Genomic DNA, 26,282 nt, shown 5'->3' with positions numbered 1-26,282 from the left:
TGACTGAAATGATGTGTGATCTCAGTTGTTCTGTATGAGCTGCCTGACCAGGCACACTGTGCCTGAGAGTAGATCTTATACTGAGCCTTACAAGTACACATGTGAAATTATTAAATGACAATTAGAAATAAAGGTGAGAATTCCTGCCATGCTGTAACTCAGATCTGAGTCTCCTGGTAGCCTAGTAGGTGTAGACATAAAATTCCTTTGACTCTCGGGAGTTTGATATTTTGCTTGGCTTGTCTAGAATTCTAGGTGGAAATTTCTCCTTCCAGAAGTTGCTTTCCTGTGGTCAGAGACACAGAATAGATTTGTGGGATTCATCAACGTTATTTGTTGATTAACACAAAGATTTTTGTTTTTATTTCTGTTTTTCCTTTTCTTAATTTCGTCTTACTTGACTAGTATTTGTGCGCTGAACTCCCATAGGAAAGCCTCTTCTTTTTCTAGAAAGATCTGCAAGTAAGGGAGCTTTTGCTGAGCTCAGTCACTTCCCAACATACACCTTTACTTTTTCATCTTTGCACATTTATTTCCAACATCCCCTGCTTAAAAGAATTTGCCTGTTCCTGTCTGCACGTCCAATTCCAGCCCTTCCCTCCCTGTGTTCATTTACATTGCCGTTATGAGCTAAGTCCAGGCCTCTCTATGATCCGATTCATTCATTTCTTCCCTACTGACTATTCCGAGTAGAGCACAAAGCTCCCAAGATTTGGAATGCAGAGTTTAAGAGGGAACGAAATGATTTCGTTCCATCGAGTCAGGACAGACATCTCTAGATGCACAGTGACTTAGAGGGGGTACTTCTCATGGAAACTCTAGAAATCTAAGTATTATATTCCTTTCATGGTTTAAATTGTGTGCAACCCCCATCTGTATTGAAAAACTCAACCCCTAGCATGATCCGCCAGAGTGTGATCTGGTTTTTCAGAGATAATTTTAAACGAGGTCAATAGGACTGACTTTAATTTACAATGGTCTTAAGGATTAAGGATTATGTTGGGTATGAAGATGTACTTGAACAGATAAGAATATGGTCTCACATAAGAAGGGGAGACTGCGGCTAATCCTCAAGTTTTAGGAAGAAGTACCCAGCTGCCCTCCCTCCTACGGCTCCTGGGAGCATGTCCTTCACATCTTCCCCTCAGATTTCTCTCTGGGGAATTGATTGTTCCTAGAGATGTCGCCTAGTTGGGTATACAGTTATGGTTGGCCCAGCAAATCAATAAATAGATCAATAACTAGGGTCTCGGCGGATCCCGGCCCGCAGCAGCTCTCTGCTCCCAGACCCGGTGAGAGAGAGACCCAACCGCCTGGTCAGGTGGGCACTCCTGAGGCTGCAGAGCGGAAGAGACCACCAACACTGCTCACCCGTGCCCACATCCCTGGCCCAAGAGGAAACTGTATAAGGCCTCTGGGCTCCCGTGGGGGAGGGCCCAGGAGCGGCAGGACCCCTGCCAGAGACACCACCGGACCCTGAAGGAAACAGACCGGATAAACAGTTCTCTGCACCCAAATCCCGTGGGAGGGAGAGCTAAACCTTCAGAGAGGCAGACAAGCCTGGGAAACCAGAAGAGACTGCTCCCTGCACACACATCTCGGACGCCAGAGGAAAAAGCCAAAGACCATCTGGAACCCTGGTGCACTGAAGCTCCCGGAAGGGGCGGCACAGGTCTTCCTGGTTGCTGCCGCTGCAGAGAGCCCCTGGGCAGCACCCCACGAGCAAACCTGAGCCTCGGGACCACAGGTAAGACCAAATTTTCTGCTGCAAGAAAGCTGCCTGGTGAACTCAAGACACAGGCCCACAGGAACAGCTGAAGACCTGTAGAGAGGAAAAACTACACGCCCGAAAGCAGAACACTCTGTCCCCATAACTGACTGAAAGAGAGGAAAACAGGTCTACAGCACTCCTGACACACAGGCTTATAGGACAGTCTCGCCACTGTCAGAAATAGCAGAACAAAGTAACACTAGAGATAATCTGATGGCGAGAGGCAAGCGCAGGAACCCAAGCAACAGAAACCAAGACTACATGCCATCATCGGAGCCCAATTCTCCCACCAAAACAAACATGGAATATCCAAACACACCAGAAAAGCAAGATCTAGTTTCAAAATCATATTTGATCATGATGCTGGAGGACTTCAAGAAAGACATGAACACACTTAGGGAAGCACAGGAAAACATTAATAAACAAGTAAAAGCCTACAGAGAGGAATCGCAAAAATCCCTGAAAGAATTCCAGGAAAACACAATCAAACAGTTGAAGGAATTAAAAATGGAAATAGAAGCAATCAAGAAAGAACACATGGAAACAACCCTGGATATAGAAAACCAAAAGAAGAGACAAGGAGCTGTAGATACAAGCTTCACCAACAGAATACAAGAGATGGAAGAGAGAATCTCAGGAGCAGAAGATTCCATAGAAATCATTGACTCAACTGTCAAAGATAATGTAAAGCGGAAAAAGCTACTGGTCCAAAACATATAGGAAATCCAGGACTCCATGAGAAGATCAAACCTAAGGATAATAGGTATAGAAGAGAGTGAAGACTCCCAGCTCAAAGGACCAGTAAATATCTTCAACAAAATCATAGAAGAAAACTTCCCTAACCTAAAAAAAGAGATACCCATAGACATACAAGAAGCCTACAGAACTCCAAATAGATTGGACCAGAAAAGAAACACCTCCCGTCACATAATTGTCAAAACACCAAACGCACAAAATAAAGAAAGAATATTAAAAGCAGTAAGGGAAAAAGGTCAAGTAACATATAAAGGGAGACCTATCAGAATCACACCAGACTTCTCGCCAGAAACTATGAAGGCCAGAAGATCCTGGACTGATGTTATACAGACCCTAAGAGAACACAAATGCCAGCCCAGGTTACTGTATCCAGCAAAACTCTCAATTAACATTGATGGAGAAACCAAGATATTCCATGACAAAACCAAATTTACACAATATCTTTCTACAAATCCAGCACTACAAAGGATAATAAATGGTAAAGCCCAACATAAGGAGGCAAGCTATACCCTAGAAGAAGCAAGAAACTAATCGTCTTGGCAACAAAACAAAGAGAATGAAAGCACACAAACATAACCTCACATCCAAATATGAATATAACGGGAAGCAATAATCACTATTCCTTAATATCTCTCAATATCAATGGCCTCAACTCCCCAATAAAAAGACATAGATTAACAAACTGGATACGCAAGGAGGACCCTGCATTCTGCTGCCTACAGGAAACACACCTCAGAGACAAAGACAGACACTACCTCAGAGTGAAAGGCTGGAAAACAACTTTCCAAGCAAATGGTCAGAAGAAGCAAGCTGGAGTAGCCATTCTAGTATCAAATAAAATCAATTTCCAACTAAAAGTCATCAAAAAAGATAAGGAAGGACACTTCATATTCATCAAAGGAAAAATCAACCAAGATGAACTCTCAATCTTAAATATCTATGCCCCAAATACAAGGGCACCTACATACGTAAAAGAAACCTTACTAAAGCTCAAAACACACATTGCACCTCACACAATAATAGTGGGAGATTTCAACACCCCACTCTCATCAATGGACAGATCATGGAAACAGAAATTAAACAGTGATGTAGACAGACTAAGAGAAGTCATGAGCCAAATGGACTTAACGGATATTTATAGAACATTCCATCCTAAAGCCAAAGGATATACCTTCTTCTCAGCTCCTCATGGTACTTTCTCCAAAATTGACCATATAATTGGTCAAAAAACGGGCCTCAACAGGTACAGAATGATAGAAATAATCCCATGCGTGCTATCGGACCACCACGGCCTAAAACTGGTCTTCAATAACAATAAGGGAAGAATGCCCACATATACGTGGAAATTGAACAATGCTCTACTCAATGATAACCTGGTCAAGGAAGAAATAAAGAAAGAAATTAAAAACTTTTTAGAATTTAATGAAAATGAGGATACAACATACTCAAACTTATGGGACACAATGAAAGCTGTGCTAAGAGGAAAACTCATAGCGCTGAGTGCCTGCAGAAAGAAACAGGAAAGAGCATATGTCAGCAGCTTGACAGCACACCTAAAAGCTCTAGAACAAAAAGAAGCAAATACACCCAGGAGGAGTAGAAGGCAGGAAATAATCAAACTCAGAGCTGAAATCAACCAAGTAGAAACAAAAAGGACCATAGAAAGAATCAACAGAACCAAAAGTTGGTTCTTTGAGAAAATCAACAAGATAGATAAACCCTTAGCCAGACTAATGAGAGGACACAGAGAGTGCGTCCAAATTAACAAAATCAGAAATGAAAAGGGAGACATAACTACAGATTCGGAGGAAATTCAAAAAATCATCAGATCTTACTATAAAAACCTATATTCAACAAAATTTGAAAATCTTCAGGAAATGGACAATTTCCTAGACAGATACCAGGTATCGAAGTTAAATCAGGAACAGATAAACCAGTTAAACAACCCCACAACTCCTAAGGAAATAGAAGCAGTCATTAAAGGTCTCCCAACCAAAAAGAGCCCAGGTCCAGACGGGTTTAGTGCAGAATTCTATCAAACCTTCATAGAAGACCTCATACCAATATTATCCAAACTATTCCACAAAATTGAAACAGATGGAGCACTACCGAATTCCTTCTACGAAGCCACAATTACTCTTATACCTAAACCACACAAAGACACAACAAAGAAAGAGAACTTCAGACCAATTTCCCTTATGAATATCGACGCAAAAATACTCAATAAAATTCTGGCAAACCGAATTCAAGAGCACATCAAAACAATCATCCACCATGATCAAGTAGGCTTCATCCCAGGCATGCAGGGATGGTTTAATATACGGAAAACCATCAACGTGATCCATTATATAAACAAACTGAAAGAACAGAACCACATGATCATTTCATTAGATGCTGAGAAAGCATTTGACAAAATTCAACACCCCTTCATGATAAAAGTCCTGGAAAGAATAGGAATTCAAGGCCCATACCTAAACATAGTAAAAGCCATATACAGCAAACCAGTTGCTAACATTAAACTAAATGGAGAGAAACTTGAAGCAATACCACTAAAATCAGGGACGAGACAAGGCTGCCCACTCTCTCCCTACTTATTCAGTATAGTTCTTGAAGTTCTAGCCAGAGCAATCAGTCAACAAAAGGAGATCAAAGGGATACAGATCGGAAAAGAAGAGGTCAAAATATCACTATTTGCAGATGACATGATAGTATATTTAAGTGATCCCAAAAGTTCCACCAGAGAACTACTAAAGCTAATAAACAACTTCAGCAAAGTGGCTGGGTATAAAATTAACTCAAATAAATCAGTTGCCTTCCTCTATACAAAAGAGAAACAAGCCGAGAAAGAAATTAGGGAAACGACACCCTTCATAATAGACCCAAATAATATAAAGTACCTCGGTGTGACTTTAACCAAGCAAGTAAAAGATCTGTACAATAAGAACTTCAAGACACTGAGGAAAGAAATTGAAGAAGACCTCAGAAGATGGAAAGATCTCCCATGCTCATGGATTGGCAGGATTAATATAGTAAAAATGGCCATTTTACCAAAAGCAATCTACAGATTCAATGCAATCCCCATCAAAATACCAATCCATTTCTTCAAAGAGCTAGACAGAACAATTTGCAAATTCATCTGGAATAACAAAAAACCCAGGATAGCTAAAGCTATCCTCAACAATAAAAGGACTTCAGGGGGAATCACTATCCCTGAACTCAAGCAGTATTACAGAGCAATAGTGATAAAAACTGCATGGTATTGGTACAGAGACAGACAGATAGACCAATGGAATAGAATTGAAGACCCAGAAATGAACCCACACACCTATGGTCACTTGATTTTTGACAAAGGAGCCAAAACCATCCAATGGAAAAAAGATAGCATTTTCAGCAAATGGTGCTGGTTCAACTGGAGAGCAACATGTAGAAGAATGCAGATCGATCCATGCTTATCACCCTGTACAAAGCTTAAGTCCAAGTGGATCAAGGACCTCCACATCAAACCAGACACACTCAAACTAATAGAAGAAAAACTAGGGAAACATCTGGAACACATGGGCACTGGAAAAAATTTCCTGAACAAAACACCAATGGCTTATGCTCTAAGATCAAGAATCGACAAATGGGATCTCATAAAACTGCAAAGCTTCTGTAAGGCAAAGGACACTGTGGTTAGGACAAAACCGCAACCAACAGATTGGGAAAAGATCTTTACCAATCCTACAACAGATAGAGGCCTTATATCCAAAATATACAAAGAACTCAAGAAGTTAGACCGCAGGGAAACAAATAACCCTATTAAAAAATGGGGTTCAGAGCTAAACAAAGAATTCACAGCTGAGGAATGCCGAATGGCTGAGAAACACCTAAAGAAATGTTCAACATCTTTAGTCATAAGGGAAATGCAAATCAAAACAACCCTGAGATTTCACCTCACACCAGTGCGATTGGCTAAGATCAAAAACTCAGGTAACAGCAGATGCTGGCGAGGATGTGGAGAAAGAGGAACACTCCTCCATTGTTGGTGGGGTTGCAGACTGGTAAAACCATTCTGGAAATCAGTCTGGAGGTTCCTCAGAAAATTGGACATTGAACTGCCTGAGGATCCAGCTATACCTCTCTTGGGCATATACCCAAAAGATGCCTCAACATATAAAAGAGACACGTGCTCCACTATGTTCATCGCAGCCTTATTTATAATAGCCAGAAAATGGAAAGAACCCAGATGCCCTTCAACAGAGGAATGGATACAGAAAATGTGGTACATCTACACAATGGAATATTACTCAGCTATCAAAAACAACGAGTTTATGAAATTCGTAGGCAAATGGTTGGAACTGGAAAATATCATCCTGAGTGAGCTAACCCAATCACAGAAAGACATACATGGTATGCACTCATTGATAAGTGGCTATTAGCCCAAATGCTTGAATTACCCTAGATCCCTAGAACAAACGAAACTCAAGACGGATGATCAAAATGTGAATGCTTCACTCCTTCTTTAAATGAGGAAAAAGAATACCCTTGGCAGGGAAGGGAGAGGCAAAGATTAAAACAGAGACTGAAGGAACACCCATTCAGAGCCTGCCCCACATGTGGCCCATACATATACAGCCACCCAATTAGACAAGATGGATGAAGCAAAGAAGTGCAGACCGACAGGAGCCGGATGTAGATCGCTCCTGAGAGACACAGCCAGAATACAGCAAATACAGAGGCGAATGCCAGCAGCAAACCACTGAACTGAGAATAGGTCCCCTATTGAAGGAATCAGAGAAAGAACTGGAAGAGCTTGAAGGGGCTCGAGACCCCAAAAGTACAACAAAGCCAAGCAACCAGAGCTTCCAGAGACTAAGCCACTACCTAAAGACTATACATGGACTGACCCTGGACTCTGACCCCATAGGTAGCAATGAATATCCTAGTAAGAGCACCAGTGGAAGGGGAAGCCCTGGGTCCTGCTAAGACTGAACCCCCAGTGAACTAGTCTATGGGGGGAGGGCGGCAATGGGGGGAGGGTTGGGAGGGGAACACCCATAAGGAAGGGGAGGGGGGAGGGGGATGTTTGCCCGGAAACCGGGAAAGGGAATAACACTCGAAATGTATATAAGAAATACTCAAGTTAATAAAAAAAAATGAAAAAAAAAGAAAAAAAATAACTAGGGTCTCTGGAGTCAGTTCTCATGAGCAGTTTTAATTGCCTATGGTACTGGACACTTACTTACATTCGTTAAGTTTTATAAGTGGAGTGCTTGTGACTTTGTGTCAGGGTTCAGAGATTTGGTTTTGTCATCTGTAACAAGATTGTGTTACCTCTTTTATCACAGTGTATGTTCCAGCCTTGTGGGACTTTAATGATCTCAACCAACTCAGCCAGTCACATGTGCAGTATGTTTGCAACCATGTAGTCATGACTAGAAGACTAGTGTTACATATTTCAAGTATTATGTTGAGTAATTGGAACACAGATACTTAATGGCTTTGAGAGACCATTATAAAGACCGTGGGATATATGTGATAGGTGCTATCCATTTACTTATTCATTTCAGTAGTTTCTATTGAGTAACTTTTGCAGGCTAGCTTCCTTGTAAAGGGGCAGAGTAGTCAATAGAACCAATCTAAACCCTATTCCTGAGGTTCCCAGTTTAGATTATGAAACCACTAAGCATGAGAGCACAGAATATAGGTTTAGGCATCAAGGGAGACACGCCCCGGAAGGGCAATCTGGAGTCAGTGTGTGCTGTGGCGAATCTTGGCATGTAAGTGGTAGCCAGCCAAAGGTGTAAGCAAAGAGAAGTTCAGGTAGAATGAGGTGTAAGAAAGAAGGGGACATTTAGAGAACTGAAAAGTTTAGCTCCCATCTCAGGGCTGGAAAAAGCATTGAATAGAAAGTTTCTTGTCTCCCTGGGAGATTCTGGTTCTTATTTATCATTGTCTTCAGTGATGTAGCTGTGAGTACATAAGAGGGATTGGAAAGCAGAGGGCCTTTGGGCCACCAAATCTTTCATAACAAGGATGACTTGAGATCACTGTATCACAAACTCATGGCTGTTGGAACACTCCTGGATAGGATATACCTAATCAATTGAGAGTTCAAATGACCAGGGTCTTTTTCTCCTGGGTATCTCAAAAGATGTTAGCCTCAATATGTTTCCATCAGGACCATGGGGACAGGATGGCATGGTGCTTCACCACCTCTTTCACCCTGACTTATCAGCCCATAAACCTATTTTGTGCAGCATGGCTGTAATTTTCTCTAGATACATCTTGTTATCTCTGTCTCAGAGTTTGATAGACAAGGGCTCAGAAGCAGTCAGATATTGATGTAGGGGAGAATTAATCCAATCGGAGCTGAGATGGACACAATACATACACAGAAGTTAGTTAGACACAGAGACATGTACACATGCAGACATTGGCATACACAGACAAGACATACACACAGATATTAGACACAAATATATCATAAACTCAGAGACATAAGACAGACACATAAAGACAAACACACATGGACACATACATACATACATACATACAGACATATGCACACATTGATGTTATCTTTGGACACACATACATCTACATATATATCACACACATGCACACACACACACACACACACAAACACACACTTCTCTGAAGGACAGGGTGTTGCTATTCTCATTGACATTGACATTCACAGAAGCACCTGCTCTTTATAAACATGTAGTTTGCTTACTTGAGGATGAAGAAAATGGCTTTCATAAATATTTTTATGTTTGCCACACGCAAAAAATACCTAAAATAATTTTTCTAGTTAGGTTCAAAGACATCTTTATGTAAAATGTGTTTTACTTGTAGACATTTTCTTATCTCAGGACAGTTTATGAGACTGTCTAAAGTCTGAGCAAATAGAAAACTTAAATTAGGATTCATATCGCCTTATTAAATCCCTCATTTGTTCTATTGCTAGGACTAAAGCACTATTTTAAAACACACTCAGATCTGATAGAATCATCAAAGCAGCTTAATCTCATTTACCAAGGAGGAGGCCCGTGAGCCTGACGTCAACACGCTGCACTGGCCCAAATCCTGGATCACAATATGCTGGTGCTGGACTCTGCTTCCATTACTGGTTTATAATGTTGGGCATGTTGCTCTATATGAATGTCATGCTACCTTCCAGTACCTACTAGATACTGCTGAGTGTCATGTGTGTTAACTCATGTTTTTCGTGGCCTCTGGTGTAGCTATGTGCTATTTCATATTGGGGCAATTGAAGTAACTTCGAAAGATCCCATAGTTAGTAAGAGTGCAAGAGCTAGTCCTGTACTCGGTCTAGAGTTTTAACTTGTGTTCCCTTGTCAGCCTCTGGCTTGTTCAGGGAACAGAAGCAAAGCAGCTAAAGGCAACTGCCATTGTTATTCTTGGGATCATTGTTGCTATAACATTTTTTTCATGCACAAGACAGAGCAATAGGTCTTTTGCTTATTCTTAGAATTACAACATTTAAAATACTCTAATTTTGTTTTTTAAGTGTTTGACTTCACCCAGCCCAATATTCCCCAGGTCACAGGGAATATTACATACTTTTCCAGCTAGGAAACCAGGGAGAGCTGGGCACTCTGAGAGCTGAATTCTGAATACTGGTGGAACCCATATGGCTTGGGGGAAAACCATGGAGAATGCTTTACTTCATGCAAGATGGAGGTCAAGTCAATTTTATTTATAAGACATTACTAGGAAAATGATCCCCAAACTCTGAGAATGTGGTCAGTTTTAAATTTCCTCTTTTTTATTTCTCATTTTACTCATTATCCTCTACTCTCCATTCCAAACAATCATAAGCCATCCCTGATATGGACTACGGGTGCTCCCGAGTGTGAAAATCTGTACTGGAGGCAGCTGGTCTCCACGTAGCTCCACATATCATACTCAGTGGCTGCTGTTGAAAACTGAGCCACAGGGAATAAGAAACAGCAGAAAGGTAAGAAACTCTTTTCTTCTAGTGAAGAATATTTTGTCTACCTGTGGCTATCCAGGGTGTCAGGTCACCTGTCACTTAAGTTAACTTCTTAGTATGTCCTCAGTGACTAGGGCCTCTTATATACAGCCTGACCCCGGAAAGCCAGAGGCTCACCTGAAAATCTTCACACACATTAATTAATGAGCCTTTGTACCTACCGTAAAGTGGGTGTTATTTAATCTTTACCTTGTGGATAAGGAAGTGAGGACATCAAGAGGCTAAAACGTTCTTCAGGGATATGTTGAAAGAGCAACAGAACCAGGGTTTGAGTTGAGGATGTGGCTCTTGGACTACATTCTGACTCACCACAGAAGCTTCGGAATCTACCTATAAACTCCTAGTTCAAGATTGGTAATTGCTTTCAGACTTTCGGATTCACAGAACAGCCAGTGTCCACTTGGGCAAGTCATTTGAGAATTGGACCAAGTTACACTGAGAGTCTATAACCCAAGGCTCTGAGGGGGAACTCATTGGTCAAAAATTCAAGACAAGATTATTGGCCACACTTCTTATAGATCTTGTACAGAAGTTGTAGATAGTGAAACCCTATCACTGTTTAGTGTTGAAGTAATGGGATATAGTGAGAATTAAATTACCACTAAATTCTTTACATGGTCATGGTTCTTCAATCACCATGAAGGGACCCCAGTCCCAGAAACTGTTGTGCAGCATTGTGACACACAACAAATATGGGTCTCCATATTTGTTATCTAGTTTGTGTAGCAATGCACCATCACCATTATCCCGCACGAGGCATAAGACCTGAGGCGATGGGCACAGGACCTGAAGGCAGGGGACATAGACTTTGGAAAGAAAGTGTCTACAATAGCATTTTCAAATAGTGCATGTGTTTTGTGAGCAAATGAGTACACTTAATATTTAGGAAATACATCCTTTGCAGACACTACTCTGGTCATAGCCTAGGGCTTGGGGGTGTGTGTTCCCAAATGTTTTACCTTATGTGGCAGAGTAGCAATTATGCATGAATATTTGGATGACCTTTATTTATAGTTTATTTACTATGAGGAAATATGGAAAGGGATTTTATAGTGCAGACAGCATTATAAAATTCAGAATACAGACTGCTGTAACCAGACATTATCACCGTGAATAACAGACTTCAGCTTGCTACCTTCCCCTATGTCAGGAGTACAATCCACAGAACTGCTTTCTACTGTCTGATCTGCAGCTGCAGCCAGACTACGGATGGTAACAAGCAGTCTAGTTTTCGCCAATTTTATCTTGCAGAACTACCGTCCTGGAGATGGTGAATGAACAAGGGTGAGCTGGAAAACAGTACCTACTCTTCTAAATCAAGGCGGGGTCAAGCCAACCCACATGTGGTTTTGCTTCCCTCCACCACGGGTCAGCTACCTCATCAGCCTCCATCCATTTAGAGGAGAAAAGTGTAAGACAGTGCCCATTTTCACACAGACACTTCTAGGTGTGCCTGGGATGTACCTTCAAATCCGTGTAAATGTCTGGCAGGTGACAAAGGAAAGAGGAGTGAGGAGCCTTTCTGGTCTCCAAGCTGTCAGCTTACTGTCTCGTTCCCCAATTGCAAACAAATGGACTCCCGTTTCAGAAAGCTGCAGAACACTGAACTTGACAGTGGGGTGCATCTTCTGAGCTGGTCTGGTTTTTCATCAGCTCCTCCCCACAGTACAGTTCTAGCGTCTTTTTAGTTTTTCTCGCAGAGGAGAGCATTGATAAATGGCATCCGTCTAACTGGTGGTTTGTATTTTTTTTTTAAATCTACAAATACCTTGCTTATAACAGTTTCCTTCTGTGACTTTATCCCAAAGCTTGATGAAGTTTAAAGCTGTATGCGCTTTGGGATCCTGTGATTTTCCAGGTTTGCCAAGTTAGAGAAAGAGTTGAGGCAGGAAAAATGTGGTAGGTGGGTGAGGAGTAGGAGGGTCTGTTGCCCATAGAGATCATTTTTTTAAATTGAGGGGGATTTCTCAAATTAGTGCATTTATGAAACAAACAAACTTCATTTGTTTTTTGGTTATTAAAAACTTCCATTTGGTTTCCTGAAGTGCATCCAGGGCACATTCAGGAATCATCTGCAGGCTCTTTCCATGTGTCCCTCTGCACCATTTAAGTAGAAACTGTGTGGTGGTTTTCTCTTTCCTTCCTCCCTCCCTTCCTTCCTTCCTTCCTTCCTTCCTTCCTTCCTTCCTTCCTTCCTTCCTTCCTTCCCCTCTCTCTCTCTCTCTCTCTCTCTCTCTCTCTCTCTCTCTTTCACCAAGGCATGACTTTTCTGACCCTTTGATTTTTTTAAATCTTAAAACATCCTAAAGATTGACTTCTAAACAAATACGTCCATGACACTGTGCCCCCACCCCTGTGTTAGGCAAAGCTTCCAGTGACACTCGCACTATGATCAGTCTTGGAAGATGAATCAGACAGAGGGGGCCTGAAAACCAATCTTCTGAAATACCTCATGTGGCAAGGGATGAAGGGATGGCTCAAAGAAGACTACAGAACAATAGTTCTGTTCCTTGCACAACCCTAAGCTTCACAGAGCCGAGAGAGCTTTGCCAAACGTTCTTAGCCCAAGAGCTCGTGATCCCCGACTTTACAGCTGAGGACGATGGCCCGTAAGGGATTGGATGAGCCAAGCTGACCTGGCGTTATCTACGGTTTCCCACAGTCCCTCCATGGTGTGACGAAAATGGAATGCTTTATATGCTAAGTCCATCTCTTACCTTCTGACATAATAGAGCTGGTTAAAGCAACAGACCACCCAGGGGAATTCATGGAAGGACAGAAGTCATAGGCGGATGGTAGCCATGGGGACAGAGGTCCAGGAGAACTTCAGTAGACTGATTAGATCTACTCTCACCAGTTGCTATAATTTCTGTTACAGCAACAATTTCTGTGTCATCTCCCTAGTTATTGAGCACAACTATAGGGAGACTTATACAGGAGAATCAAACAATTTAAGGCTTATGCAGGAACGTGAAAGGGCACATGACCATGTACAAACCATCCTGAAGGTGTTGGAAAAGTCTATTTCAAGATTCTCAGGGAGTATCGATGAGTATGCTAATAGTACCTTTGGTCAGAATTTTTAACCTCTTTTCCATCTGTAGTAATAGGATAATTCTGGGTGATTCCTTCCTTAAGTTAAGTTAGAAGACGTTTGTTCAGCTGCGATCTGCTCATCTTCTACCCATGGCACTTACACCTTGCATGGTGCTCGAGTGACCGGTCTGTGTACTGGTCTCCCAGTGTAGTTTTAGTGCCTGTCCCAGTATCTATGTTTCAGACTAATTTTTTTTTCATCTAGAGCCAATAGCAGAGCAAGAATTTAAAAACAAAAGTTCACTGAACTAAGCTGGATTTTCCTTTAGTCAGCAGAAAATTGCTACCCTCTAAGGGCTAGAGTTAATTGGGGGATACTTTTGGATCAGACATTCTCAAGAGCTGCAATTTTGTGAAGTCCACAAAAATTGCCTACTTCCTCCAAATAGGGACCGCTCCTTATAGAGATATATAAACCTGCCTCCCATGAAATCCCAATTTAATACCTGTTAACTTAATACATGCTAGGCACCGCACTGAGCACTTAAGGTCCATATCCTCACAACGGCTCTTTTGAGGTTAAAGAGGAAGAAAATGAGTCCAGAAGTTTCACAGGCTCTCTGCAGCCACACAGCTGGCAAATTCATATGCACTGAACCTTAACCCTAATTTATGCAAGTCCATGTTCTCTAGACTGGAATAAGCTTGAGGTGAGAAATGCACATCATAGCTTGCTTATCAGATTAAGCACGTTTGCATTATTATTATTATTATTATTATTATTATTATTATTATTATTTAGTTGAATTTAACTGAATGCATGAGGAGGGAGGCTAAAAAAATTGGAATAATGTGCTTTGTAGATAGGTAGAAAAGAGCCAGCTAGGAATCTGGATAGTTAGGGGCAAGTGGCTGGAAATAAGCCTCTAGGGGAGGGAGGAAGGAGGTACAGGCAAACTGTTAGAAAGAATGGCACAGAGGAGGAGGCAGGGACTCAGATTTTCAAAGAGGAAAGTGTGTGTGTGTGCATGCGTGTGTGTGTGTGTGTGTGTGTGTGTGTGTGCGTGTGTGTGTGCATGTGTGTGTGTGCATGTGTGTGTGTGCGTGTGTGTGCGTGTGTGTATGTGTGTGCGTGTGTGTGTGTGTGCGTGTGTGTGTGTGTGTGCGTGTGTGTGTGTGTGCATGTGTGTGTGTGTGTGTGTGTGTGAATACACATGCTCAGGAGGTGGTGATACTTGATTACAGGACATCAGTTCAGCACAAACTGGGGCAATGGTTGTAACAGCAGAGCAAAACTTCAAAGCCCCAAGACAGTCCACAGCATCTTCCAGATTTGCAAGCCTCGGCTGCATCTTTCTCTGTGACTCAGGATCTCTTTCTTCTTTCTCTTTTTTTAAGGGAAAGGAGCTCTGTGCTTAATGAGTCAGCATTGGTTTTAGAGGATTCACTTAGGTCTACTTGAGCTCCTTTTACACGCTTCATTTCCTAAGGGTTTGGCTTCGCCCTGAGAAGTGCTGGCTCGGCTGAAGCTTTGACTCTATCCCATTCAGTGCAAGCCCTCTCCAGGAGCTGCGCTCTGTCCATACTTGTAACTAGAAGTGCGAGATGAAGAAAGTAAACCTTGTGACTTGTTTGTGATCTTTACTGGGTTATGGGCTACAGGCAACTAATATTGATACTTTTCTCAGAGTTAATTCCTGGGCCTACATGGATTGTCTGAAACAGGGGAGTGATGGATAGGTCTATATCTATCATAAATAAAGGGAAGAACTGACCCCCAAGCTCAGTCCTTTATTTTTTCTTTTCTCATACATCATATTCTGACCACAGTTTTCTCTCCCTCCAATCCTCCTATACCCTGAGCCAAATCTGGACCTGCCATTTGGGGGTTATATGTCTCTCTAAAGCAGTGGTTGTCAGCATATGGTCCTCAACCCCCTTAGGGCTCTCATATCAGATATTCAGTATATCAGATATTTACATTACAAGTCATAATAGCAAAATTACAGTTATGAAGTAGCAGTGAAATACTTTCATGGCCGGCCATCACCACAGCATGTAGAACTGTATTAAAGGGTCTCAGCGTTAGGAAGGCTGAGAACAACTGCTCTAAAGACTTATTTAGCTCTAAGGCAGGACAAGAATAGGATCATCATAAATTTACAGGGAAATTGGATACTATAGCACATATTAAGAGACTGGCACCACACCTGATACGGGGGGCTTTAATGAGCACCATTGGCTCATGTATTCGGCACTCATCTCGTAGCTGGTAGCAGTGTTTGCAGAGGGTATAGAACATTTAGGAGGTGCCACCACAGTGGAGGAATTACATCACTGGCGGCGGGCTGTAAGGCTAATATGCTCACCGTACTTCCTGTTTTCCCTCTGTTCTTCCTGTGTTGTGAATAAAGGTGCAATCAGGCAGTTTCCTGCTGGCAGAAATGCTTTCTCTGCTTTTATGGTCTTTAGCTCTCTGGAACCATAAACCAAAGCAAGCTCTTTAAGCAGTTGCTTTAGGTCATGGTAATTTCATCACAGACACAAAAAGTGACTGAAACACCATGTCTGATATATTGATTGCGCCAAGCAGATGTAGGCATTAGAAAACTGTATCTGACTCAAAGGTAGGCTCAGGCTATTGGCTATACCACAGTTGGATTTTCCTTGTTCCCCCGCTCTACATTATTTTATTTTTCTTTCTACCTACCTTATTCACTCCCATATGTGTTTGTGGAGACAACCAGCTAGGAATACCACAGTTAATACAAACCTCATTTTGTTCTGACTTATCTTAGGATTCTCTGTCAGGATAGCATTACTCATTTTCTGCTGTCATCTTACTTGCCAAAAGGACTCCCTGCCCCCTTTGTTGTAGTTCCTAAGATATTACTATGTTCAGGGCTTCTGGTGGTTTGATTTGAGTAAGAATGGCTCCCGAAGTAGATTTATGTATTTGAATGTTTAGTCATGAGGGAGTGGAACTCTTTGATAGGATTAGAAGGATTAGAAGGTGTGGTCTTGGTGGAGGAAGTGCATCACTGGGGGCAGGCTTTGAGGTTTCAAAAGCCCACACAAGGCGCGCACGCTCTCTCTCTCTCTCTTTCTCTCTCTCTCTCTCTTTCTCTGCCTCTCTCTCTGTCTTTGTCTCCTTTTCTTTCTCTCTATCTATCTTTCTGTTTCTGTCTCTCCTTTTCTTTGTCTTTCTCTGTCTGCTCCCCTTTCTCTCTCTCTCTCTCTCTCTCTCTCTCTCTCTCTCTCTCTCTCCCCCCCCCCCCACCCCGTGGATTGGAATGTAGCTCTCATTTATTGCTCCACGATAAGAATGGACTAACCCTCTGAAACTGTAAGCAATCTCCCAATAAAACGCCCCCCCTCCATTTTTAAAAGAGTTGCCTTGGTCCTGTTGTCTCTTTACAACAATAGAACAGTGCCTAAGTCAGGGACACTGAAATCTCTGTGTTCTTTGTTCCCATTTCTTCATCTCATTAAGGTGTTTAAAATACACATTATCAGCTTAAGTAACAATGTCAAATGTATTGTCCCAAAAGGTTCCATCTTCTGAAAAACTTGTAGACACTATGGAGACCTGCTTCCTTTTCAAGTATGGCCACCTTTTTCTATTCAGGACAAACACTGTGGTGGTTTGAATAAGAATGGGCCCCATAGGCTATGGGATATTCTATTCATAGGTTCCCTTAACTTTGTTCCTATCATTACTTGGTTAAGACATTTTTTGGGAAAACTACAATGAGTAGGAAAGAAGCACAAAGTCTTAGACCATAGCTTAGGGCTTAGGGGTTGGGAAGAAGTTCCTTGTTTCCTGACTGCTGTAGAGGTCAGCAGAGAGCTTCATTGGCTTATCCTTACAATGCCCCCACCCCTGTTGTCAGAATGATTGTCTTTGACAGGTAGGTCATGAGGAAAATAACAGCCACAGTGTTTGTTTGAACCCAAAGTCCCAGCCATCCTTTTTTTTTTTTTCCCCCCGTTTTAAGGAATCTTCCCTTTTCTGATGCGGATATTTAGCATTGCCAAGTCTCCTCTTAGCCACTGTTTCATTGTTGTAAAGAGACACCATGATCAAGACAACTCTAGTAAAAGAAAGCATTTAATTAGTCCTTAAGTTTCAATATTGTTACAGGTTCAAATAGTGTCCAAAAACCTTGGGAAATCTTTGACTGCCATTAACTCTGGGACTTTTGAAATCTATGGTAGGGAAAGCCAAAAAATGCCTTCCTTTTCAAGGTGCCAGTTCAGTTCTGTTAACTGATTTATAAGTAGTAAGATTTCTGATCTATAAAACTCCCAATGTTTCATCATTACATCAGGGTTTAAAATATATGCATCTGAGGTTAACTCAGTTGTACTGAGCATGCATGGTATGATTAGGGCCCCGGATAGAATTGAAGCACCAAAGCAAAACAAAACAAAATTTCAAACAAACGAAGAAATAGTCACAAAAGAAAAGGCCTTGACCAGCTCTAAGAACTGGCATTCCCAGCTTCAGAGAACACAGCAGGTTTTGTCCATTACTGTGACCACAGCACAATGCCTGGCACAGGAAACAGTCAATAGGTACTTATTCAATGGAGGCTGAACAAAGAGAAATTCTGATTATCTCTAAGGGCATCATGAACTTCTCAGTGGAGGGATGCGAGGTGTTTTATATTCTTTGCTCGCATACAAATGTAATTAAGGTACTGTGAAAACATTTACCATTTCAGTCTCTAGCTGTCCTCAAGGCCTGAATGCCAGAGCTAAGTGCCTCATATGAAAGGTGAAATGGCATTCTCAGTACAGTTATGGTTCTTTATCAAGGAAGCCGTTCCTTTTTTGTGCAGAGATGTTTCTCTGTGTTAAATGTGATTCCAGGTGTTTTTTTTTTTTCTTCTTCTAATACAACCCATGCATATTTTCTTTCTTATTTGCAAAACTTTGATTCTGTAAGAAATATAATCCTTATCTTTGAAGGATCTCAGGATGCTAGTGCTGAGAGGGCCTCAGTGATCAAGTGACATTAGCTAGCTTGATCATGACTTCCTCTGTGATTCCCTTACCTGTGGCACCATTATCCCGTCAGGCTGACAGGCTCAGTAGCACAAACTGGATTACTGGAGGGAGCAAACAAAATGCTGGCATTTGCACTGCTTTTTGTCAATGAAAATATTACACAGAGTGTACCATCTCTGATTCTACATGAGAAACAATTGCGATACATAGGTGGTAATAAAAGCTAGCTATGACTTTTATTGTCTTGGGTGGTCAGTATGGGACATCTTTATCCAAGCAAAACCGGCCTTTTTATGACCCTGTTTAAACTTCTCCATTGAGCTCCACTTACTATAGGAAATACAGCCCAAGCACCTTCAGGACCCTAGGCCTCCATGGGTGTGGCCCCTGCTTGTTCTTTATGGCACCTACTTCTTGTCCTTTCCTTTGGGCTGAACCATGTTCTCTTTCCTTCCCCTGGATGGATCCCACCTTTATGCTTTTTCATTCAGCATGGGCTCTACCTCCTGGAGAAATAAGCCGCCTTGAGGCCACAAGTTCCCTCTGAACCATTGGTGTTTTGAGGTTTTCAGGTTTGAGGTTTTGATGTTAACAGGTGACATCTTCAAGAAGAGGTTTTGTGTTCTGTTCATTCTGATGACTGGTACCTGAAGCCTGCTGGGCATGAAGATACCTGTCTGTTTCATTTTTACTGTTTCAGAATTTAAATGTAAATAACCTCCCTGCTTTAGCTTTGGGGCAGAAACTTAACAGCAGTCGATGGTCTGTATAAAGGCTTCATGGTGTTTAGGCCGGGTTGTGTGGTCTAATGATTTAGGTGTTAAGAAACCAGAAAAGACTTCCTTTTTCAGACTGGATGGATGGGTTTCCTCAAAGCTGTTGTTTGCACCCTTTTTAGAATGGATCATCTACTCTTTCAGGTAACATGTTTAGAAGGTACATTTTGTTGTTTTATTTTCTCTCTAGCTCCACGAAATTGAAATCTAGGTATACAAAGTAATTTTAGCCTCACCACAATGCTATTTTTATTTTTGTTGACATCAAAATGTCACTGAAACAGTTCTAACATTCCTGGTGAAGAAGCAGCCCAGGCTCACTAACCAATGAGTCTAACAATTAAGAAGCATGGCGCTCTGTTGTAATCTGCCCATCAGTAGGAGAAAGGGAAAATGTGGAAGATACACCAGGGTATGCCAGAGAAGGCATGGTAGTAAGAGTTTTACTCCAAAGACATCTGAACATGGCCTCTGAATCTGGACTTAATGTCTGCGGATGCTGGCGAGCTTTGGTGTGCTTTTGCTTTATGAATTTAAACGTTGGTGTGGACAGAGCTGAAAAGCAGCAGCATATGGAAGCTTTAGGGACCAGCAGAAGACAAACCAATCTGTAGAGAGCATGTTGAAATAGCAGCCCTTAAAACAGGATCAGGGTGCCTGCGATGCTTTGAAAGTGTCATCAACTCAATGAAAACATGGCTGTCTTAAAAGGCGACACTTTTCACTCTGGCCATTTTAAGTGAATATAAAAGAAAAGTTGAAGTTGGAAATCACGTGCTGTCAGTGTGCATGGGTCTTGTTAGTGCACAATAAAGTGGGTGTTCTGGTCTGCCTTTAAAGAGGGGACTCTGTGACCCCAGCATTCCCTGTAAATAAGGATTCTCAGCTTCTTTTATTCTTATTGCTTCTCAGAAGGGTCCTAGGACTGAGCAAAGAGATTAGGGCTAGCACAGGGGGTGGAGAGAGGGACAGGGAAGAGACTAAATACCATTCCTGGAATTAGGAGCTCCCCCTCCACTGTTTATCTCCCCGGCACCACTCAGCTGTTCTCTGTTGCACAGAAATAAAAGTTTAGTTTAAGAAGTATGTTAGAACAAAGCTGCAGAAATTGCCTGGAATTTCCTTCATTTTCAGCCATCTGGCTTTCATTGCTGACTCTGTTCCCCTCCTCCACATACACTTACCAAATCTTTTCAACACACACTGGCCGAGCTATCAAATGCTTATAATTAATAACAGTCATACATTTTTTTAAAAAGTAGTGCTTTCTGGTTTTCTTTGGCTGCTCATGTCACTGCTCTTATAAACCAGGGAGATAGTAACTTATTTATTAAGACTTAGCTCAAACCTAATCGAATTTAAGTCTTGAATTTAAAAATATCATGCTCTCATGGAAATTATGACTATTGTTTCTCGGCAAAACTAAAAGATAACTACACATTTCTCTGAGTGACGATTGTGATTTTGATTTCTCTTCATTTTTAATTTTTGAGGCAGAGTTAGGTGCTCAGATAACTTAGGCAGGCCTGGAATCCACGATCCTTCTGATTCGATAAATGAGTTCTGGGATTTTAGGCTTGTGTCTTTATACCTGGCAGTGTGTGTGTGTGTGTGTGTGTGTGTGTGTGTGTGTGTGTGTGTGTGTGTGTGTGTATGTAGTAGGGGTACAGGGTATTGAAACCAGGGCCTTATATATGCAAGTCAAACACCCTGACACTGAGTTACACCCCAGCACAGATCCCGTCACTGTTGTTGTTATTGACAGAGTCTCATCCTGTAGCCTATGCTGGCCTGGAACTCACTGTATAGCCCAGGTCTACCTCAACTCCATGGCAATCCACTTGCCTCGGTCCCTTACGTACTAAAGCTGTAGTTGTGACTCACTATACCCAGCATTCTAAAATGATATTCCATTCTAACTAAGAAAATGAAGATCTTAAGACGTCTATAGCCTTTCAAAGGTCAGTGACAAGTAGCCAAAGAGGCTTGGGCCACATGTCTGCATCTATTTGCTTGTCCTTCTGAGTGTCTCAGGGATGAGAACGCTTTATAGTGGGTGGTGCTAAGTGAAAACTTGAACCTTCTGAGCAGTAAATGCAGTAAGATCTTGTTTACAAATGTCAGAGCCTTGTATATTTGTGTAGTTTACAGAGGTATATAGATCCATGGAAAGTAGTCTTGAATGTATCTCTGGGCAAGAAAGGGTGGGCAAAGTGACCAAGCAGGTAAAAGGTGGGGGATTACTTTCCTGCCCAGATTACTACTGCTGTGGTTAAGGGGTTAAAAAAAATCTTTTGTTTTAAGAATTTTGTGCCTGAATACACTGTAATTACATCATTTCTACCCTTCTTTCCTCTTCCAGTTCTTCTCATGTCCCCTCACCCAATCCTGAATTCATGACCTCTTCTATAATTATTATTGTTAGATTGTTTTATACACACACACACACACACACACACACACACACACACACACACACACATGCACACATGATCTACTGGGCCTAGTTAGCGTTGTTTGGATGTACATGTGTTTAGAACTGACCACTTAGGATTAGAAAACCTATCAGGGGTTTCTGTCTAGAGAAAACTGATTCTCTTTCCCTCAGCATCTATTGATTACCTCTAGTTCCTCACCCAGGGGTAAGGCCTTACAAACTGTTCCCCCATACATAATGGCATGTTGCTTGGTATGGTTATGTGCAGGGCAGGTTATGTGCAGGCAACTATACCATTGAGAGTTCATGACTGCAGCATCCCTGACATGCATCAAAGCGTCAAAGACGTTATCTCACAGCAGCCATTTTGATCCTCTGATTCCCCCCATCTTTTTACCTTCTCTTCCTTGCTATTCCCCTGAGTTTTAAAGGATAGTTCTCTTCATGAGCTAATTACATTATTAGAACACCCAGAATGTTTTGCTTTTTAATAAATTGGGTACAGAAACTGACATCTTTCCCCACAAGGGCTCTTGGCTTCTTTTTAAAATCTTCTCCGATCCAAACTCACTCACTGATGGCACAATGGGGAAGATGATATAACTTCTGAGACTCAAATTTCTTAGTGTTAAACATGCACAAAAGTGTCCTTCTCTATGAAAATAACTCCTTTCCTATCAACTTTGAAGAAAGTTCTCACTGATGGCTTATAAGCAAAATTGCATCCAATGTTTTATGGCCAATTTTAGGCAAGGTTGAAAAGAAATAAATATATTTCCTCCACAGACTGATCCCTGCCCTCCCAGAAGCAACCTTTCTATTGGCCATTGCCAGCAACCGCCTCTTTGTCCCTGTCCCTTCCATCAGTGCCTACCTTGTATCCTTTACTTTGAGTATATTTTTCTGTATACACGTGATAACATAAATGCTATAATCATATTTATATTTCAATTTGACAATTAAGGCCTTGTGTTTATGAAAAGGAACCTAATAGTGTCATTTCAAACATCACCTGGAAGATGGAGAAGAGGGCTAGAGAGGATCGAAATAGCTGTGATACCTTTGGGCTCTCATTCACAGAATGGTCTAAACCTTGCAAATTACAAACGTGGCCTCCAGGTGAGCAATCACCTGCCACATGTTGGTTCCTAGATCATAGATATCAAGAGAGAAGGATCAAAACATAAAACAAAAAAGCAAGGACTTTAAAATCTAGCCCCTTCAATAGAAACTACTGTCTTATCAAAGCTATTTAAAGAGGATAAACATTGTACACATGCACACATATGTACTCAGAAATATTCATAAAAGCTAGAAAAGGTCCTTCCAGTCTGGAATGTGCCTCTCCTGCTGTGAGTGACCAGGCCTGAAAGCTGCACGTGGGAGCACTGGCAAAAGTCAGACATGTGCTTCTGATGCAAACTCAGTTTCACACAGAAGAAACCAGAAGGACCTCATGTGGGTCTCAGAAGCTGCTCCAGAAAGCCAGAGGCCTTTGGTGCACTGAATGCTATAGCATTGGTCCCTGCATAGGTGAGACTGTAGTTTCCTCACTGGCAATCATGAGCATTGACAACTCCTCAAGGAGGGCAGCATATCTTAGTCCCAAGTCTCTTCACAGACAAAGAAGTGAAGACTTGAAACATTTCTGTATGTTCCATAGGAATGCTGAGGTTTTCTTTTTTCAAAAAAGCACGTGGATTTCAGCGAAGACCAAGAGCATAAAAGGCTGTGTAGGAAGATTAGACCCACCATAGGGTACAACAAAACACACAGGGAACACAGAAGCTTGCTGAAGAACGATGAACTGAAGATCATAATGACCTCTGACTGGACTGAGGTTGTAGAGAAGTGCATATGACTTCATCTCTATCAAACAAAATGTGTATCCAAGGGGATCAGGAAGAGAGGGCTGCTCTGAAGGTATCCCAAATAGTCTACAGGAGAATCAATTAAAAAAGAGCAAGGTAAATTAATCTTATCTAAATTAATCTTAGCCCTTTGAGAATGAGAAAACATACTTGTGTATGTTTTTAACAACAACAACAACAACAACAACAACAACAACAACAATAATAATAATAATGATAATAATAATTTTCTGATCACAGAAAGAATGGATTCAGTAGATACACATGCCAGCAACTTTCTTCCAATCCAAGTACTGACTCCTTGGCCTTGCCTTAGCTCATCATAGCAGTGGAATGTGCTAAAAAGACACGTCTAATTTCCTAATGATGGCAAAGGAAACAGGATATAAAGGACAGCAGTTGACCACCCAGAAGAGCTGATAGTTGTATGAGGCTTCTGCCTATGGGATAATGAATAATTGCTGGATATTTGCATGGGACATGGCAACCTTGTGTTGACTTGTCCAGTAATTTCATTCATGGGGAAAAAGAGAGAGCAGTTAACTTGCTAAGGCTACATAGCTAGATGGTGACAGATAGGATGAGACCCAACCCTGTTGACCATCTAGCCAAGTGCCTAGCAGCCTTCTTTTAATATGGGAGACTCCTCTACTTATTACATAGAGCTGTGTAATAAGTAGAGGAATTTGTATTCTTTTCTAATCAACAAAAGTCATTGGGTCACACACTCAGACAGTGGAGAGTTTGAAATAGTTGGCCCAGGGACACATGCAGATAGCAGCCATGCTACAAACTTGCTTGGGATTTAACACACTGGATCTAGCTTCTCTTTGTCTGCTTCTCTCTGCCTAGCTCTTGACTCTGTTTTCCTGGCTGTTGTTCTGATGGGTGGGGTACTATTCTAGGCAAGTGGCTGGCTCTGGAGGATGTGGCACAGCTGGCCAATGTCACTTCTATATTTGAAGGGGAAAGTTCAGTTTTGGCATTCAGATCAATACATGGAACAACTATGGGGACCAGAAAATCACCATGGAGCTGTGTCATGTGATTGGAGAAGGCTGGAATCTGTTTCTTTCAAGTCCAAAAACGTAAGGAATCTACTGGAGCTGGCTGAGAAAGAAGACAGTTGGCACACACGCTTTACCAGCAAGCTACTGTTAGCACCTGAAAACAGTATAGTGACTCATATTTTGCAGAGAAATGAGAATTATTCAGAAGCAAGATGCCTTTCATATCTAGGACATGACCTTATCCAATACCATCCCTCAATGCATCTGTAGATTTGCAAGTCTGGCTTTAGTACCTCAAACATATCTCATCCAAACCAGAATCATAGAGGCGGTTTGCTCCAAAAAATAGTATCTAAAAGGCAAATTTCCTGAGACACCATAAAATCATGTGGACCAAAGCAGTGATTGGATTGGTTAGCAAAGACTCAAGGTTGGGCGATAATGAGACACAGGCAAGGCTAAACAATGAAATGCTTTAATTGATTTTATGCATGTGGAATGATACACACCCACCCCCGAGCATGCTAGAGTGAATCTGTATTCTGTGTGCACACAGATTTCACAGTGGGTCAATTATACCACCCAGATGCTTCAGTACCGTATACTCTGTGATTTGAAAGCCAGTTTATTATTATGGTTCAAGGCTTTGGGATACGGGCTAAAATGTAGCATAGAGCATGAAGTCTGTGGTCAGTTCATTTTCACTTTAAGGGAAAGCAGCAGAATGCTACATGCATATAACATCCATGCTGTACATTTGCTCAGTGCATGGAGCCTCTGGACTATATGACCATTGATTGGGATAGAATTCCAGGGCCCTGCTTTCAATTAAATTTAAGTGGATTTGACTAGAAGTTTGAACTGACGCTAATTGGTTTTCAAAACACTGGGTAACAATAAGCATTCCTCTGTTACCCATAGAAAGATGCACCCAGTTCAGCACATGCTCCTGGTTGGCAGGGCAGCAATACATCCCTTACCTTGCTGGGCAGGGATCCAAGTTACAGGATTTCAGGAGCTGTGGGGGCCGTCGGCTGGTCACACACAGGTTCTCATCAGCGAGCTCCCGGGTCTGTTTGTTCAGGCAGCTCACCACAGCCTCCTGGACACCTGTGTACAAATCACACTGTCAGGCCAGAGTGCAGACTGGGTGTGTGTTGGGGTGATGAAGTGTAGACAGGCAGCTGGTGGGAGGTCTCTGATCGGTGGGACTCTCACTCCACATTAGAGGCTACAGTTTGAAGCACAGCGCTGCCATTCTTGTTAAGCATCACTTGATCTAGGGCTGGGAGTATAGCTCAGTGGTTAGGTGATTGCTCAGTCTGAACAAAGCCCTGGGTTTGTACTCAGGGGCTGAAAAGATTGTAAAGCCCAGAAGAACAGAAGTTTGAGATATTGTCTCCCAGAAATATCAGAGAACCTAAAAACAAAAAGTCTTATCAACATGCCTAAATTTTACCCAAATAAAACCAACACCGATAGACACGCTAACATAAGGAGGAAATCTAATAGGCTTTCAACTCTAGACAAAGAACTACAGGTAACTAAGAGAAAGAGAACTGGTCTTTTCCTAGAGAAAAGACCCCAATGAATTAATACTAAGTGGTATT

At 41.8% G+C, this 26,282-nt stretch overlaps 1 protein-coding gene across 5 annotated transcripts in view; it reads right to left on the bottom strand.

Annotated features, from left to right (window-relative positions):
* The window catches only part of Adamtsl1 (ADAMTS-like 1), a 398,736-nt gene that overhangs the window by 128,416 nt on the left and 244,038 nt on the right, over window positions 1-26,282 (bottom strand). For all 5 annotated transcript variants that reach the window (XM_087549776.1, XM_087549775.1, XM_087549777.1 and 2 more), the window contains 1 exon segment: window positions 25,653-25,782. In XM_087549776.1, coding sequence (XP_087405902.1) covers window positions 25,653-25,782 — 130 coding nt within the window.

This window comes from Rattus norvegicus, chromosome 5 (genome assembly GCF_021556685.1).
Source record: "Rattus norvegicus strain SHRSP/BbbUtx chromosome 5, alternate assembly SHRSP_T2T, whole genome shotgun sequence".
NCBI lineage: Eukaryota > Metazoa > Chordata > Mammalia > Rodentia > Muridae > Rattus > Rattus norvegicus.
This window is presented reverse-complemented; position numbering and strand designations above follow the sequence as displayed.